The sequence below is a fragment of the Phlebotomus papatasi genome, chromosome 1 (genome assembly GCF_024763615.1).
Source record: "Phlebotomus papatasi isolate M1 chromosome 1, Ppap_2.1, whole genome shotgun sequence".
Classification (NCBI taxonomy): domain Eukaryota; kingdom Metazoa; phylum Arthropoda; class Insecta; order Diptera; family Psychodidae; genus Phlebotomus; species Phlebotomus papatasi.
In genome coordinates this window covers 28189721-28208323 of record NC_077222.1, presented here as the reverse complement: position 1 = coordinate 28208323, position 18603 = coordinate 28189721, and the positions used below count along the sequence as shown (strand labels likewise).

General features: G+C 33.6%; 1 protein-coding gene across 29 annotated transcripts in view; it reads right to left on the bottom strand.

Moving 5' to 3' along the window:
• The window catches only part of LOC129799549 (calcium-activated potassium channel slowpoke), a 153273-nt gene that overhangs the window by 5474 nt on the left and 129196 nt on the right, over positions 1 to 18603 (bottom strand). For 19 of the 29 annotated variants that reach the window (XR_008751520.1, XR_008751519.1, XM_055843539.1 and 16 more), the window contains 4 exons: positions 15631 to 15796; positions 10346 to 10523; positions 10031 to 10255; positions 9687 to 9966 (listed from right to left, as the gene is read on the bottom strand). Coding sequence is in view for 26 of the 29 variants with exons in the window: in XM_055843539.1 (XP_055699514.1) it covers positions 9687 to 9966; positions 10031 to 10255; positions 10346 to 10523; positions 15631 to 15796 (849 nt within the window). In the remaining 3 variants the exon portion in view is untranslated. Of the gene's footprint in view, positions 1 to 9686; positions 9967 to 10030; positions 10256 to 10345; positions 10524 to 15265; positions 15332 to 15630; positions 15797 to 18603 lie in introns of all 29 variants that reach the window. The other 10 variants (XR_008751518.1, XM_055843530.1, XM_055843532.1 and 7 more) reach the window with 1 other exon arrangement.

Genomic DNA, 18603 nt, shown 5'->3' with positions numbered 1-18603 from the left:
TATTATTGAGATCAAGCAAGAAGTTAACTATCTAGGGCTCTGTAACATATAGATGGCTCTGCCATAATCATAGAATCATGGACTAACGGGAGTTAGTTGAATTAAAGATATCACGCTGAACACAACACCTCGCCCGTCAAATCATTGCTCTACCTGCCGATTTTACTCGGAGGTTTTTTGAATTTTAACGGTATATTCTAGTACATTCAGAGAAAATCTGCAGATTCTCGGCAGAATTTCTCCCTAGAAAATCTGCATAACCTCCATTACTTCACAAAAATATTGTTGATTTATGAAGAAACTGTAGAAGTTATAAAGAAAATTGTATGCTCTGCTTAACAAGCATTACCGAGTACACATTTTAGATAAGTAAAAAAACTGCGAGCAAAAATACTAATTTCTTAAAAATCACCAATCGAATGATACAAAAACACGAAATTTTGGTCGACACTCTGTTTAAAGTTTTCACTTCACTTTTCTCTACTTGTAACACGGCGTCGCAGAATTCTTTATTTTATATAAACACCGTGATATCACTAAGAATAACTCTATAGAATTTTGCAAACTTCAGTGAAAAATTTTTCCATCTCTTCTGACACATCTTGTCTGGAAAGTCTGGAATGTAGAAAAAATCTACAGAATATCTACAGAAATTCGTTTAGAGATTCGTCAGAAAATCTGCCGAAATATTCTGACGAATTTTGTCCCAAGCCCAAATAAAATTCGTAAGAATATCTACAGAATTTATCTGCAGATATTCTGTAGAGGTGTAGATTTTCTCTACAGAAATCTTAAAGATATCTGCAGATATTATTTGACGGGCGTGTTTTAATCTTATATGAATATTACTGGCCCGTCAAATAATATCTGCAGATATCTTTAAGATTTCTGTAGAGAAAATCTACACCTCTACAGAATATCTGCAGATAAATTCTGTAGATATTCTTACGAATTTTATTTGGGCTTGGGACAAAATTCGACAGAATATTTCGGCAGATTTATGACGAATCTCTGATGAATTTCTGTAGATATTCTGTAGATTTTTTCTACATTCCAGACTTTCCAGACAAGATGTGTCAGAAGAGATGGAAAAATTTTTCACTGAAGTTTGCAAAATTCTATAGAGTTATTCTTAGTGATATCACGGTGTTTATATAAAATAAAGAATTCTGCGACGCCGTGTTACAAGTAGAGAAAAGTGAAGTGAAAACTTTAAACAGAGTGTCGACCAAAATTTCGTGTTTTTGTATCATTCGATTGGTGATTTTTAAGAAATTAGTATTTTTGCTCGCAGTTTTTTTACTTATCTAAAATGTGTACTCGGTAATGCTTGTTAAGCAGAGCATACAATTTTCTTTATAACTTCTACAGTTTCTTCATAAATCAACAATATTTTTGTGAAGTAATGGAGGTTATGCAGATTTTCTAGGGAGAAATTCTGCCGAGAATCTGCAGATTTTCTCTGAATGTACTAGAATATACCGTTAAAATTCAAAAAACCTCCGAGTAAAATCGGCAGGTAGAGCAATGATTTGACGGGGGCTCATGCTTGATAGCAAATTGACCTGGAACGCACACATTACGTACATTACCAATAAAGTCATAAAAGACCTTTGGACATGTCGTTGGGTTGGTCAAAAATGGGGCCTGAAAACACATATCACCATTTGGATTTACGAATCCATTCAAGGGCGTACCCAGGATTTCGGTTAGAGGGGGGCTAAATCTCAAAATTTGTTGGAGAGGGGGGGGGGTACATAATTTTTATTTTGAAAAACAAAAAACGTAAAAAAATAAAATGGGATAATAAAGCAGGTCCCCTACTTTTCAGCATAGATTAGCCTATGCTTAATTTGTAGGTATTGGTAAGGAACAATCGTAAGTGTTCCTCGGACCAGTACACTCTCTCCCATATTATTGGCTAAAAATAAAATAATTTTTAGAAATTATTCGCTACTTTTTAGCAAATTACTACAGTAAGTAAGACATTCCTTTTAGTTCATATTTAATCTATAGAACCAACTATCCGAGAAACGTTTGATTAAGTCCCTTCCGATCCGCAGAACACGATGCATTTTTACAATTACACCTATCTTTATTCATTTCTGATAATAAATGCGCAAATTTAGATATAGTAAAACGAATCACTAATATACCAATTGTCATATACAAAAACATCAAAATGTTTTGGAGCTTATATATTTTTCTTAAATTTAATATGGAGGTCTTAACATTTCGTTTCGTGATACCCTTCAAGGCAAAAAGGACTATCATATAGAATTAATGATATGCTTCTGAAAATTTCCAGCTTTGACATTTTTATTTAACGAAAATTCACTTAAGGGGTTACGAGGGTCAAGAAGACTAAAAACAGATTTTTTTTCCAAATTTCTGTTCTATCATAATAAAAAAAAATTAATTCAAGCTCTTAGGCATAAAAATAACAAGATTTAAACTATATTTACTGAATTTTAATTTAAAAATTTTCAAAATTCAGCCATTGTGCTATATTTGCTGACATCAAAAACGTAAATATTTCCTGTTAGGTTATGAATTAAACTAGTCCTTAAACGAAGGATTTTATGTTTACTTGATCATAACTTATTCTCTAATCTAAGACGAAACGTGGTGTAAAATCTGTAAAATACTTCAAAAATGCTATTCTTGTAGAATAGTCTTCAAAAAATTCAAATATCTTTTTTTTTCAAAAATCCTTCGTTCAAGGACGTGACCCCAATAGGGAGAAGCGGTTGAAAATGATAATGCTGATGATCATCAAGTACTGGTTTAACTCATTAGTTAACAGGAAATATTTGGCTTTTGGATTTCAGATGAACTTATTTCAAGAAATATTGTCCATCGAAAACTATTTTTTTTTTTTTCAAAAAGGTCTCCGAATTCCAAAAATCAGATCTCTACAACTGAATTTTTAAAAGAAAATTTCAGAACATATACTTTAAATGTTGTACTTTTATATTCCTAAGAGCTCGAATTAACCCTTTAACGACGAGACAGTTTTCGCTGACCGAAAATCAGCAATAAAAATGAAACTGATAAACAAAACTTGTGATACGTCTTATACCTGGCCTTCGAAAAGCCAATAGAATCTGATTTGGCGTATTTTTTGTCTCTATGAACGATAGGGACAAAAATAGCTCAAAAATTTAAGTAATTTTTCTGACGATACCAAAGACTGATAATTTTCACTCTAAAGAAAAATATTATGTTTGAGTATTGTAGTATCTTGTTCTAAAACGGTTTTGCTTAAAAAAAAATTGGAAGTATAAAAAATAATTAAAATCAATTTTCATTGTAAGAATTTAAAAATTTGTGTCATTTTTTAGCTTAAAAATTTACTATTATTGCAAATAGTTGGAGACTTGCAAAAAATATCCTAGATTCCTTCAAACTTCTACTTTGCAATTACGTATAAACATAAGTAAAAAAATAACTTTAGGTAGTCACGAAAAATTATACTCTTTATGGGACACCGGTTTTCCTATCGTCCTTAAAGGGTTAAATAAACTTTTTATTCCGATGTAAAAATATTAGAGAAAATTATGCTGTTTTTAGTATATTTTGACCCACGTCTCCCCTTCTTAAAGGGTTACATGGATCACGTAGCCTAAAAACAGCATGTTTCCTTTCTTTTTTGTCAACGTGATATAATTAATTCAATATAAGCTCTTAAGTATGTAAAAATGTTGAGCTGCATTTTTTTCAAATTTTCATTAACAACTTTAAAAGTTTAGCTCTTGTAACTTGGTACCTAATTTTTGGAAATGTCTTTTTGAAAATAAAATTTACTTTTCGGTAGTCACGATTACTCAGTGTAGATTAATCTAACGTCAAAAAAAATTATTTCCTATTAGAAGATGAGTTAAACTAACTTGAACCATGGATTTTTTGTTGCTTTGATAACGATTTATTTTTTAAGACAAAACGTGGTGCAAAATACGCCGAAAATCGTATTTTTGTATTAAATTATCAAAAAAAAGACCTAATTTTGTTTTTTTTTTTTTAAATCCTCAAGTTTAAGAACGGGTTTAACTCATCTGCTAACAGTGAATAATTGGTTTTTCTGAGATCAGATGAATCTACTCTAGCAATCGTTCGGTATTAACGAAAAATAAGTTTTTTCAATAAACGTTTCCGACAATCAGGTCCTAACGGCCGAATTTTTATTTTTTTAAAATAAAAATGTCAAAAAATATAGTTTATATGTTATGCTTTTATATGCTTAGGAGCTTGAATTAAATAAAATTTTTATTATGTTCAGAAGAAACTTGCTTACTTTTCAATAACAGTATATGGTAAATTGTTCGTGCTAAAAGCAATCTTTAGAGAACTCAATGACGACTTTTATAAAACAAATTCTAACCCTATGCTTTTACTTTCTCCGTGGCTTTTTAAATTTTCGTTATAAATCCTTAAATATCCTTTAATTCTGTAAAAAAACATTACGTGACAACTTCCGCCTTTTCGAAAAATATAATATATTACTGAAATTACGTTATAAAAAGAAAATAAAAATAATTACTAAATATTTGCCCATTTTTACACTTTTTTTTTAATTTTTGAATGTAGTGCAGTGGGAGCAACAGCCTTGCTCTACCCCCCCTCCCCGATTGGGCTTTTAATTGTTTTTTTTAGCTCATTTTTGTATTGACAAACGAGCAGTAAAACACTAAATTTGAAAAGTGACTAAATTTACAACTTTTAAAAGAAGTAGAATTTTCATTAAAGTTTCGATCTTTATGGATCGAAAAATTAAGCCCATTTTTGGAAAGATTTGTTTTTTTTTTACTGAACAAAATTATTAATTTTTGCTGACCAAATATATATTTTTTACTTATCATTTGTTTTTGTCTTCTTTGAAGCTTCTAGGGGGGGGCAGCTGCCCCCCCTGCCCCTAGCTGGGTACGCCCATGAATCCATTGTTAGACAAATCATAGCATATGGCTGCTTAGTTTGGTGGAAGAAAACCCAACAAGCTAAGGCCACAAACCAACTCCAGAAGATACAAAGGCTCGCTTGCCTTGCTGTAACAGGGTCCATGAGATCTTGCCCAACTGCGGCAATGGAAGTCATCCTAGAGATATAGAACCTCTACAAATATTTTTGCAGAAAACTGCTACCCAACAAGGGCTAGCGATCACTATGATCAAGGACCTTATAAACCAGGTAACCTTATAGGCCACCTGGAAATACTGAAACACCTACAGAACACCCCAGTTGAAATGGAACTGTATGATCTCAGAATCAAAAGACCGCTGATCGGGAACAAATTCAAGGTAGCAATACTTAAAAGACAAGATGCACTCCAACACATCGATGAATCGAAGGATCATTGGTATACGGACGCGTCTAAAATAGAATGCGGATATGGTATAGGCATTGTTGACCCTGACACATTTCAGTCCCCCTGGACATTGTCCCTGGACATTGTCCTCTTCGTCTGGAAGACGAAGAGGACAATGTTCACATCCTGTGCTACTGTCCGGCATTTGGGATACAGCGGAGGATATCACTGGGAGACTTTGTCTGCCCCGCCTCTGTTATCAAAACGTCCCAATCTGGAGCTTTACTGGCCTTTATTAAGGACGCCAAAATAGAGCTCTAACAAACAAGAAGGTTGGGTACGATAGACTGATCAGTCGCAGTGCCCGAGCATGTTTCTAGGACCACCACAACATGAATAATAATAATAATAATTTATCATGAAAACAGTGGCGTTTCCAATTGGAGTAGCAAAAAATTTCTATTTGAAGCAGGATTTGAATTAGCTTAATTTACCCTACTTAGCATATGAAATTTCAGCTCGTTTGACACTCAAGCTAGAGTGAGTGGAATTGACTTAAGGCAAGTCAAGGTGAGAGTTCGGTCTATTTTTTTTGTTCTTCAATTTATTTTAATCAGCCAACGTTTCGATCTTGGATGGGATTTTCTTCAAGGCATCAAAAATCTTGGAGAACAATTATCAGGCAATTATTAGGAGCACTACTTTTCACCAATTCCTCTTTCAACACTTCCTTATCCATCAACAGTGGAAGACTCATATTATCCCAGGGAATTGACTTATATTATCATCTCCAATGACTCTAAGAGGGTAACATGGGGTAATTCGGAATCATGTCTATTTTGGAATTTAAAATTTTCTCATTGTATAAGAAGGTCAAGCAGAAAAAGAAAGCCACGCAGAAGTACTATACTTAACATTCGATAGTGTTTCTTCGTAGTTTCTTTTTCTTTTGCTATCTAAAACTGTTAGGAAATCTCAAAGTTCCAAATTAGACATGATTCCTAATTACCCCATTTTACTCTACGCAGTTTCGAGAACAAGATTCTGAAACAAAAGTTGTTATCTGCTGCTAATTGTGCAAGTTCTCTTTCAAGTCTGGAAAATGTTGGCAAATGGCAAAATGTTAGATTCATCTTCTCAAGTAAAAAGGCCAAAATTTGAATTTCACAATTTTCTAATATAAACTTTCAGAAAAGTTGACTTTCAAATAAAATATAAACATCTCTCAGACATTGATTTTGAATTTGTTCTACCATATTATTCTCCAAATACAGCAACGAAATCTATCGTATTTTAAAATTTGCAATATTTACATCATGAGAAATTTTCTCGGAAAAATATTTTTGCAGCAAAATGAAAATAAACAAATTCTGAACAATTCTCTCGCCCAGAGAACCAAACAACCTTTTACATAGCTAGAAGGCGCTTGTCGCCGCTGCAATGGCAACTGTTCTTACTTTTTAATTCTCAAGCACTAAGTTCAAGATTAATTAATTAGATGCATTAATTTTAGGTGTAACTCTTTCATAATCATATCTATTGTTCCGGATAAGATTTAAAATTCTCTTAGAAGATTTTAAATTCATTATTTTCATCATTCACCATTCATTATTGTTTTTTACAATTTCAAATAAAAATTGATACGTCAAGATTGATTCTGGACGCGTTGCTCACTAATTTGGACTACAAATTTGAATTGAGCAAATATCACATCTTAAAATTGCTCATTAATTTTTTTCCCCAGTTGAACAAGTAATATTCTGAATTAAATTGCTTCCACTAAATTTATTCATAAAGTAAAGAATTTGAAAAAGTCAAATGTAACCTTCACCATCTAAAAGAGTTTCAGAATTCAGAAGTACTGTTCCTAATTGAGTTAATGTCATTGTTTGTAGAAATGCACCAAATTTCGGACAACTTGCAATATCGGACACTTCTTTTTTTCTCAAAACTGTAATGTTTTTTTTTAATAGAAATAGTACAATGACTTAGTAACATAAAATACAATATTAGGTGAGATTCTTAACAATCTCACCTACTATAATCCTAACAAAATTTCATGTCCTCCGATCGCGCTCAAACTTGGCCAAAATGTGTTTCGCCACTTCCTGATCACGAATATATGGGGGGCTAAGTTACGTTCCCGGCCGGCCGGCCGGCCGTCCGGCCGCTCTTTGGAGCTTAATAGCTCCTAAACTAAAAAAGATATCGACTTGCGGTTTTCGGCAAAGGTTAAATATCGTATGAAAATTGCAACATGGTGCATTGACCCCCCACCCCCCACCCCTCCTTCCGCCATTTTGAAGACCCCCCTTTTTTTGTTTTCTCAATAGCTCCGCCCCTATGGCATCGAGCGGGCTCAAATTTTAGTATGTTATAGCTGGGCCTTAGAGCTTTCCATCAATACCAAACTTAAGGTCCCCCGACCCCCCTGACCCGAGCTATAAGGGTCCAAAAAAATCGACATAAATTTTACCTTTTTGGTTTCGTCTCGATGAGCACTTTCAGATGGAAGTTCAAAAAGTCACCACAGGTGGCGCTGTGATAGCGTCAAAATTCATCGAAATTCAAAGTCACTTTTCTCAAAAACGGCATTGTGCAAGTTAATGAAATTTTAGTATGTTGTAGTCCAGTCTAGGACGTTTCCAAAATGGTGCGTATGCGCGCTGTGGTTTCAATAGAACCGGAGATATGAGGGGTCAAAGTTCACGAAATTCAAAAAATCATATCTCTGGTTCTATGTGACCGATTTTGATGAATGAGGGCTTAAACGAAAGATCTCACCAAATACTACAACTTTCTAGAATATTTGAACTTCGTGGGACCAACACCAGGGGCGCCACAGTCAAAAAACGAATTTCAATATCACATAACCTCAATTATCTCGACTGTCGCTGAACCGATTTTGATGATTGCTTCGACATAATTGTAGAGGACATTTGTCTCTACATTTCGTCCATACATCATTTTCCGCTCAGACTACGCTATCACTCCGATTTTGCCGTTTAAGTGTGAAAAAATTGATTTTTCCCATAATAACGCTTTGAAATCACTCAGATGCCAATTTGACTGCCTCTACTCCACCAAGACACTTAAAATAGGGTTTTAAATGGAAAATCCCACAGAATACAACAATTCTTTGATATAGTTGAAGTTCAACAAATGACTACTTGGGGCACTCTGGATGAAAAAACGAGTTAAGAAACAAAAAACCTCGCTTATCTTGGCTTCTGAGTAATCGATGAGATCATGTTCTATAGAAAAATTATAGAGAACATTCTGGTCTACATTTCACCCATATAACACTTTTCTGTCAGTTCATCCAAATCCTTGATATTTTGGTTTAAATACAAAATTTGTATAATTTCACGAATTTTATTCAAGATAACTGAATGGTGTCTCCCTACTTCAGCATCAAATCGAATTTGCATGCACTCCGAGTTAGCTCACGTTAAGAATCTCACCTACATAAGCCGGTTAGGATTATCTGTCCCTTTTAGATTGGGAGGCTATAGAAAAATCCTTGGAAGATTTCCAGAAAAATAAGGGTCTTAGAAATACTTAGTGTCCGAAATAAGACACAAAGCAATGCCTATATTTTTTTTCATTTTTAAATGTACTTAGAATTATTTTAGAGAAAACAAAGACGATAAATTTCTCAATGTTCAAAACAACACTTCTGATATGGGAGTAATAATTCAGTTTGTATTAAAAATATGACGCTTTAAACTCAGACACTATAAGAGAAACCCGAAAAAGTCAAAATAAGATTCTGGAAAAATTAATTTTACCCCGCAGTATTGATCCAAAATCGGTGTAAATATTACCCTTTTTAGGTGTATTAGGGGTTAAATTAACCCTTTTTCATGTTAATTTTACCCTCAGAAAGGTGTAAAAATTAACATGAAAAATTTTTGATATATTTTTACACTTAAAAAGTGTTACTGCTGTGACGAAAAAATGTAAATCATACACTTTTTTTCTCAATATAATAAAATCGTGCGCTTTTTGGTACTCTGCTCGGGAAATACGCTATATTGTGATATTTGTTCTAAAATCGTGATAAAATTATCATGTTAATTTTATCCTTAAAAGATGTAAAATTAACATTAAAAAATGGTGATATATTTCTATACCTAAAATGTGTTAAATTTGTGAGGAAAAAAAGTTAATCGCAGTCTCTTTTTTCTCAGTGGAATATTCGTCGGAAATTTAGCACAGTTTCCTTATGTCAAAAACAAAATTTTCTTTTCAAATTTCTTTAAAAAAAAACTAAAAACTTTTAATTCGGAATTTCAAGATTTTTGTCCGTATTTTTTCGATGGACAAAAGAAAAAAATCTACTGAAAAGAAGTTCTTGAATTATTCATTTGGTTTGACGTACCTGTAATCATTGGCACATTGGCTCCATAAACTGAACCGCGTCGTTGTAAAACAATTGGACTTCCTGCCGTGTTGAGATTATCGAGTTCGGAACCTCGTTGACTTAGAACGCCGATTGTATCGTCAAAAGTCATGGCTTTGATGTTTAGAGAAGCCAGGATTGCTTCCTTGTCAGCTAGTGTTGGGTCGTCGTTACTAGGAACTTTGGCCGACAAGATGCAGCACATATCACAAAGGTTAACATTCACCGCTCGAAGATCAGCTCGACTGAGTGGTGATCCCTAAAATTAATTCAATTTTTAAATGAATTCATCTTGAACAAACTTCAAGTCAAACAAAACGTACATTGAGAACTGAAATTTTGGGCAAATTCTGTAGCATCTTCCACTCTCGTCGAATATAGTCCACAGAACCCACAATAACCACGTGCTTTAGTTCGTGATAGTGAAAATTGGACGCACGCAGTGGCATCACCAGATTCCGGAGTCCAATCAATGGTGAATCTGGATCAGCAAACAGGCAAACAACAACATGTCCATTGAGAACAGTCATTGCCGCTTGATTTCGATCCTATTGAAGCGACAAAAAATAAATAAAATATAGCACAAATTTATTGATTCAGCTGCATTTTTCTTGCTAAAAATGCGCATGATTTCTCACCAGAATGCAGTCTTCTAAATTTCGGGCTGGACTCCAATGAAACATTCCCGTTGAATCATATTTCATTTCTGTCTTCTCAAAATCAAAATCTTTTGACTGATCATCGGCGATTCCTGCTGGCATTGACACACCATTCGTACCAGCCTGCGCCCCACTTCCACTTCCCCGGCTCGTGGGCCTGTAGTCCAATTTAAGTGTTCACATTATCCCAATTGCCATTATTCCCAGAAGAATAATTTTCTTACGGCTAAATGCCAAATAATTTTGACTAAAACACTACACAAGGTGTAAGAGTTTCATTCCATATCTATTTTTATTTAATATATTTTTGTGAATGTTTTATTTTGTTTATTTCAGTATGAAAAACTTATCTTTTTAAAACGATATTTTTTTTTACAAATATTTCACTTTTTTAAAAATATTTATTTTGACTGTTTATCTCTGTTGGACTCTGGGTATCCAAGAAGAAGACATTTTTAACACTACATTTTAAACAGCCTTTTTCTGAAGAAGCAGATTTTTTTCAATCTTTACAGAATCTATCTCTGTATTTGTTTAATCTATATTTTCCAATAACTTTTCGAAAACAAGTAGTTTTCACTCTATAACCCTTTAAGAAGAGAATTAGATGAGATCCTTCTAATTCAAACTTAGGTATACTATAATACTAAAATACGGTTCTAGAAAGGTTTCAAAAAATGACCTTGAAATAACCCTGACAAATATACTTGAAGGTCATTTGTATATTATAATCGAAATAATAATCTTGATAGTCATTAACCATATCCAAAAATGAGATGACAAGCAAAGCGTCCCAGCTTTGCGGAGTGCTTGAACTCACGAGAAAGAGCTATCCGTGTATTATCTTTTTGCATGCTTTTTGGGTACATACAGATTTCCTATCGATTAAATAGATCGATAAAGGACTATGGGCAAAAATGTATGGGGTCTATGTGGCGAACACAAATGGGACCAGGCGCATTTTATGGGTAATAGTGTAGGATGTAAAACTACCGAGACCCAGGACGATATTCGCTGAAAATCCTTATAAAAACGCCTTTATCCTTTCGAAAAAATACTATTTTGACATCGAATTACTCAATATTAGCTAAAGGGATCTTATTGAAATTCGGTATGGAGTCAATGTATGACTTAAGATATTTATCCATGGATACTACCCCCTCCTTCCATTAGCTCCCATACAAAATACAGACTTTTTTCATTTTAACTTTCCTCTGAGAAGAAGTAGAAAGCTGAAACTTGGTATGGGATCAAGGTTTATGAAAGGTGCCTTAATCATGTATATAGGCTCCTCCCCCTTCACTCTTTCTTGTAGCCACCATACAAAATAATGATATTTTCCACTATAACTCCTCTGTGAAAAGAAGTAGAAATCAGAAACTCGGCATAGGATCAAGGGCAATGGAAGGCTCTTTAACCGTGTATACGTACATACGTTCCACTCCGCCACTCCTTCCAGTAGTCCCCATACAAAATGAGGACTTTTCCCACTATAACTCCTCTACGAAAAAAGTTAAAAAGCTAAAACTCGGCATGGAAACACGGCTTATGAAAAGCTATTCACTCTTATAAAATCTGATTACGATTTGAAAAGAAAATAAATAAATAAATAATTTAAATAAAAATAAGTCAAAATATGTAATGATTCAGCTGAAGTCGATGAATACGATGAGACCATATCTCTCTCTGTATCACATTAAAAGTATCAGACATACATAATATAAGATCATTAAAATCGGGTGAATGGTTTTGAAACTTAACACTTTTCTTATATGAAAACATTGATAACTTGGAGCCCCTCCCCCTTGCGGTTGACTCTTGAATTTATCTATACTGTCATTTAGTAGGATTTTTCGAGACCTTTCAATTGAGTATTCACTGATTAAATTCGGTTGATAAATCTCTGAGATATAAGGTTTAAAGTTTTGACTTTGAGCCATCATGTTTCAATGTCCTCCTATGCATGTTATGCATTGTAAAGACATATGCTTTTATGTCCATTTCGAGAATATGCAGTCATTTAATATATTTTATGTTACAATTTATTCTTTTCCTTAAAAAAGGACAGTATAATGCGCACATTTCATATAAGAGATTATTTTTCTTCTACGAAAATAGCTCTTTTTGCTCTAGAACTTTTCCCCCATGGTTTAGAACTCTGGTCCCGGAACAAAAGTCTCATTGGTAGTCGCACCATAGATCACTTTTGCCCATTGTCCTTTAAAAACTATTCCATGTTTATCCGTTTAGCCTTATGCGGAACAGGGAATTTGATGTTGGCTAAACCGCTTGCCATTGACGTGGCCCGATTTTGGGCAAGACCAAACTTAATTTTAGGCCTCGATACGATTAATAATAATAATACGGTTTTATTATACTGATTGCAGTACTAATTTGACAAAGATTATTCCTAGTTTATTTTAAATATATTATAAGTGATAAAAGTAGTTGGAAAAACCAACTTCTTGTAAAAATGATTATAAATTCTTTTTAAGTGTTGAGCAATATGCTTTTGTCGAAACTGTAATCCTTTATTATCGCGTATCTGTACAAATACAAATAAGCTAATTTAGGTGTAATTCTTACATAATCACATCTATTTTTGTTAATTCGAAATTGTTGACATTTCTTTGGTTTTTCTTGCATTTTTTTTTAGTAAAAAGATGTATTGTCTTTATTACTAACAATGGTGCATATCATTTTTAATTGTTAAAGTTACTCATATTGTGAACAGAGTTTTTTGTGAAAAGCGAGCAAATGCGCCAATAGGGAACACTGGGGGTATATTTTTGGTGTTTTCCAACGGTTAATTTAATATGTATGGAAACTGGTCACCGTCGGGGAAAAAGAAAGCTCTCAATGCAATGAAAAGTTATATCATTCTGTGTCAGTCAGTCAAATGATGAACACCACGACAGAAGTTATGATCCAAATCCAAATGCAGTATAACAATTCCCCCTTGTATGTGATTTTCCCTGCCATATGCGTTACCTGATGAAGAGGACATCCATCCTCGAAACGTTGTCGTAGAGAATGAATAAAATTGTGAAAATGAAGAGAGGTTCAGTGTCCGTCCATGTCCTGTTACATTCCCTCAGATCGACAACCTTCTAAAATACCCTCGCTATTATTAACGCAATAACTGCATTCAAAATCATATCTATTATATCATTCACTTTGCATTTCACGTCAAAATTTTAATTGGCCCTCATTACAACTCGAACTCAAAGAGAGAACAGTTATATAGGGTCGGAGGAACGTCTGTTCGACAGAGAACCCCTATTGACACTTTTGTCAAAATGTTGAAAATTATTTAATGTATCTAGTAAAATATAAGATTAAGATTAAGATTTGTCTATGGGTCGGTTATATTCCTTGCGGAACCGCTGCACCCAGGCCACTTATTTGGGCCCATTATGCAATCCCCATTCTCCTGTTCCATCTTAACCCCCAAGGCGAGTAAACCTGCTCCATATCACAGTGCTCTGTGTGCGTTCTGATACACACAGTATCGCTTTATATCACGGTAAACCAACCCTGGTTTGTGAATCTGGGCAGTGAATGAGCATTTGTATTCGACTGAACTCTGCATGTCGAAACTTATTTCCTATACCAACCTCTCTTTTTAGGCGGTTCATTGTCAACGTATTGACATTACTTTCCATTCATTCACTGGACGAATTCGAGACTATTACAGCAGCTGAAAAATCTGCAGCTGCCTAGTCTCGAACCCTCGACCTCACAGTCACAGAGCCACTGCTCTATCCACTGATCCACTGAGGCCCCCTAGTAAAATATAAGTAATATAACGTTTTTTCTGTAATATACCTTTTACTAGAAACAGAAAGGTGCAAATTTCATATCCCAAATGGTACAGAGTAGGGTGTCAATAGGTGCTGACACGAGTTCTTAAAGTGTCAATAGACGTTCCTTTCACCCTAATCGTCTCTTTTTTCAACTTGTCACCGTCCTGGAGCTTAAACGGTAAGAGATATCGACTTCCGGTATTCGATGACCCCCAATAAAAAAAAACAATATCTCTAGATATTTTTTCCACCCCTCCAAAACTATGTTTTTTGGTAATTCTCAAAATTGCCCCAAGCCTTTTCAATGATTTTCGGATATGTTTCGGAAATTTCGTCTAAATATACATATGACCGAAAAATTCGCCATTTTGAATTATTGAAGGTCAAAAGTTAATCACATTAGAGAACTTATTTTTCAACCAATTTGTTAAATTTGGATTTTTTGCAAGGGTATTGAAATTCTGATCCCGGCTGCGTCGCTCTTCATTGGTAATGAATCGGTTAAGTGCCGGTCCATCCTTTGCAAAAGGATCAAATTTGGATCAATTTGATCCTTTTATTTTGACCAGTGCTCGAAATTCTCAAGATATATCTCTTTCAGTTTCGTTTCTATGGCTGTCAACGGTAGACCAAATCGTTATCAGTTACCATTGCTCTCCTTTGATAAGTTTTTCATACCAAAAGTGCAAATGAAAAAAAAAATGTATTCGTGTTCTCGTGAAGTTTTTTCGTACCTTAAAAATATTATTTATATCTCTAGAAAAATTGTATCAAATTATGCTGTCTAAGCTACTGTGAAATAAGGTTAATTGCAGTGTGTATCTATTAAGAACCTTAGTGTCTTTTTTCATATATTTTTTTCTCTGTTAAATCATCTACACAACATTCAGCAAGGCAGAAGTTTTAAAAGTGCAAAAGATTGTATAAAAGTAAATTAATAAAATCAAATTAAAAGGATGGTGATTAAAGTGCATTCAAAATGTGTGTTAAAATATTAAAAAAAAATAATAAATAAGAAAGGTGAATAGAAGATAAACACTGAGCAAAAAACTGTTAAGAATTCAAAATATGAGAAAGTTAGAAGAGCGCATACATGAGTTTTTTCACTTCGTAAGCAAGTTGATAGCCCGCGTATGGATTAGCTTCAGTTTCCGCAGGTCTGAAAGTTTTATCAATTCACAAATTACATTATTAATTCGTTAGATATCCTATATCTTTTTGATTCTTATTCTCTTTCTAAACTACAAAAGTTATTTTAATTCTCCTTAAAAAAATACTGAATTATTTTTATTTTGGTTAAAAAAAGACAAACTTGTGCTTCCTTATCTGAATACCAATTCACATAGAATTTGTTTAAGCATGAAAATGATTATATGAATTGTTCTTTTTTTTTCAAATGAGTTTTTCCGATTTTATCAGAACTTTCAGGATAAAAGCAAAAATAAAAATGTAACTCACCGTGTTGCTGGATTGTAATTTGATGGGGAAACTGCATTTTCCGGTGGTTGGCGATTCACATTCGGTTTCACCTTGTTAACTTGTTTCGTGGAATTCACTAGAGCACCACTTTGGGGGCCACCCGGGGCTTGAGATAATTGCGCATTGCGTCGATTGCGGTTAATTACTGCAAAAAGGATTTTTTTTGCGGGAAAAAAAGAAACAAAAATATTCAAAACATTAGTAAAAAGGTGAAATAAACCCAAAAAAAAACATTTTTTAACATATAAAAATGCAATATGATTGCGATGAATATCACAATAATTGAAATAAAATAAAAAATCATTTATTTTATCAATGTATAGGCAATAACATAAAAAAACACTTCCAATCAAACACATCGATTTAACACTTTATTTTTTTTCTTGCTTATTTTTTTTCTGATGCTGCACAGATAAACACCCAACACGTATTGCAACAAATTTGTCATTTTTTTTGCTGTTCAAATGGCCCTCATTGATGCCACGATGGTACAGTAAATTTCAAGTGGTGGCGTAAATTTGCAATATCTAAATGTTTTTTCAAACCACCAAATTAGTTACAGATATAAATCTCATATAACACTAAGCAACTTGTTTTTTGTGGCGAAGAAATAGTTATGAACAAGTTTGAATACGTATAGGGGACTCTATAAAAATTTTTGGCACTATTCACTGGAATATAATTTCATTATTGTAGTTTCCCTGATTTTTTAGAAAATTTTCTATTGGGAGCATAATCGGTTTTTGATGAATTTATACGTTTTGAAGATAATTTTGAAATTATCCAAAACTTCTCTTTTTAACCCAATTTCGGAAGGTTTCCGTAAGAGGCGCTTATAGTAAGGTGGGGTAACTGGATCGTTTTCCGAAAAGTGCTACTTAAACACTTGTTTTTGGGCTGATGAAATTCTTTTTTACTTCTTCTAAATCCATAGAATTATTCACTGTTTCATTCAGAAACATAATATAAAAAGAATTATCAAAAATATTAAAGAAAATTTATAAAATAATGATAATACTGAAATAAGTCAGCATGCACTAACTGGGTCGCCTTTTCGCTAATTCAGTTTTAATTAAACCTTTGCACGTGTGAGCTTTTGAACGATGCAAATTTTCTCTTTATATCCAAAGAGTTGGTTCCGCATTTCTTAGCCATAAGTTAAGTATATATGAACCTTATCTTCATTGTAAAAATAGGCAGCCAAGCCCTTCTTTCCTAGGTGCTAGGATCACAAATAGAAAATTGGCCCAAAATGGGTAATTTTGATGGCGCACATTTCATTTGACTTCTCATAGTTAAACTCATTTCTAAAAAAAATCACTTACACAGTGGATGAAGAGTATACTTGAGATGATATTTACGTAATAATATTTTGCATCAAAGGGAAATTATTGTCACGGTGGCGGAAAATTCGCAAGTACTACACTGTGTGTGGTTTCAAACATTGAATGTGTGAGCGTTCGCACATCCATATCAGACAAGTCCAGCTTGAAAATCATAACCTCACTAAAGCCTCATAAGTCACAGTGAGACATTCGTGGTCATTTCCTCTTCGACAGGCGTATAGTCTCCTTCCCATCTCCATGAGACGACGGTTATTGACAGTGTGAACCATGTGAACATGTTCATAGTCAATTTTTCGATATTCATTTGGAAGAAAAAACAGTACTCCAGAGAATGTAAAAAAAGGTGTTTTAAAGATCTTCTTTTAGTGCAGTGATAGTTTTCGCGGGTTCACGGGAGTACAGTATAACAATCGGAAAATAATTTTTAATTGTAGATAAAATTTATTTCGAGAAAAAAAGCAATGGCGAACAGAAACCCCCATCATGTGAACGCTGCCTCCGGGGGCAAGAATCGCACGAATCATCATATTTTTTTCATTGTCCTGTCCATGAAAAACCAACAATTCTGTGATAGTGAACTAGGCATGCATAGAAACCTAGAAGATTAGAGAAATTTTTGGTGTAGTACAATTTACTGCCCATTTTACAGTTTAGTCAGAAAAAAGTCCTGAATATGAAGCACAAAAAAATGTGCGAAGGCTGTCTACATTCCCCTATGCAATCTAAGGTGGCAGAAAAAATCGCGAAAACTTCATAAAAGGAACTTCAAATAGTTGAATTTTTCTCTATTAACCAATCTTTTAACACTTCAACGCACTGAATCCGATTCCATTCGAATAATCCTATCGATTGCGGAAATTTGTATCCGGAAGTTCTGCAAAATATGCTTCCAAAGCAGTTCTGCTTTTTTATTCGATTTGAATCGTTTGTCACGGATAAATCCCGGAAATTTGCTTGGACAAATAGAAGTCTCTGGAATTCAAATCTAACGAATATGGCAAATAATCAAAAAATTCGTATTTCGAATTTTCGAATTTCGCTATTATCTAAACACCTTTGTGATGAGGTGTTTCGCCTTGACGAAAAATTTTTAAGCTGAAATTTAGGTATTTTTTCATGGATTTTTGGGTTCAATGAATTCAAAAATTTACAATAGTATTCAAAATTATTTTTTTTTCCTTTTGCAAGATATTCATTTAACAAAAAAATCGGAATTTAAAATTAAAATCATTTAAAGGATGTTTAAAGTTTTTTTTGGTTTGGAACCGATTATCCTTCAAACCACTAAAATAATTATTGTATCGATTTAGAATAATGGTAATAGGTTTAAAATTTATCTAAAATAATTCAGAAATATAAATAAGGTTTTTGTTAAACTTTTTATGTCGCACACGACTTTTTCAACCACTTTTTTTTAATAATCCTTTGTGCAAAGTGTGTGGTGTCTATTGCTTTTAGATGCCCATATGACATGAGCAGTTTTAGGCCGAATCACACAAATTACACAAACCGTTTTAAATCGATTTTGAAGGAGGAGATGCTTTTAGTTTATTTTCCATTTTGTAATGTATTTCCAAAATGCTGCGCTGTTTAAGACTCTAAATTA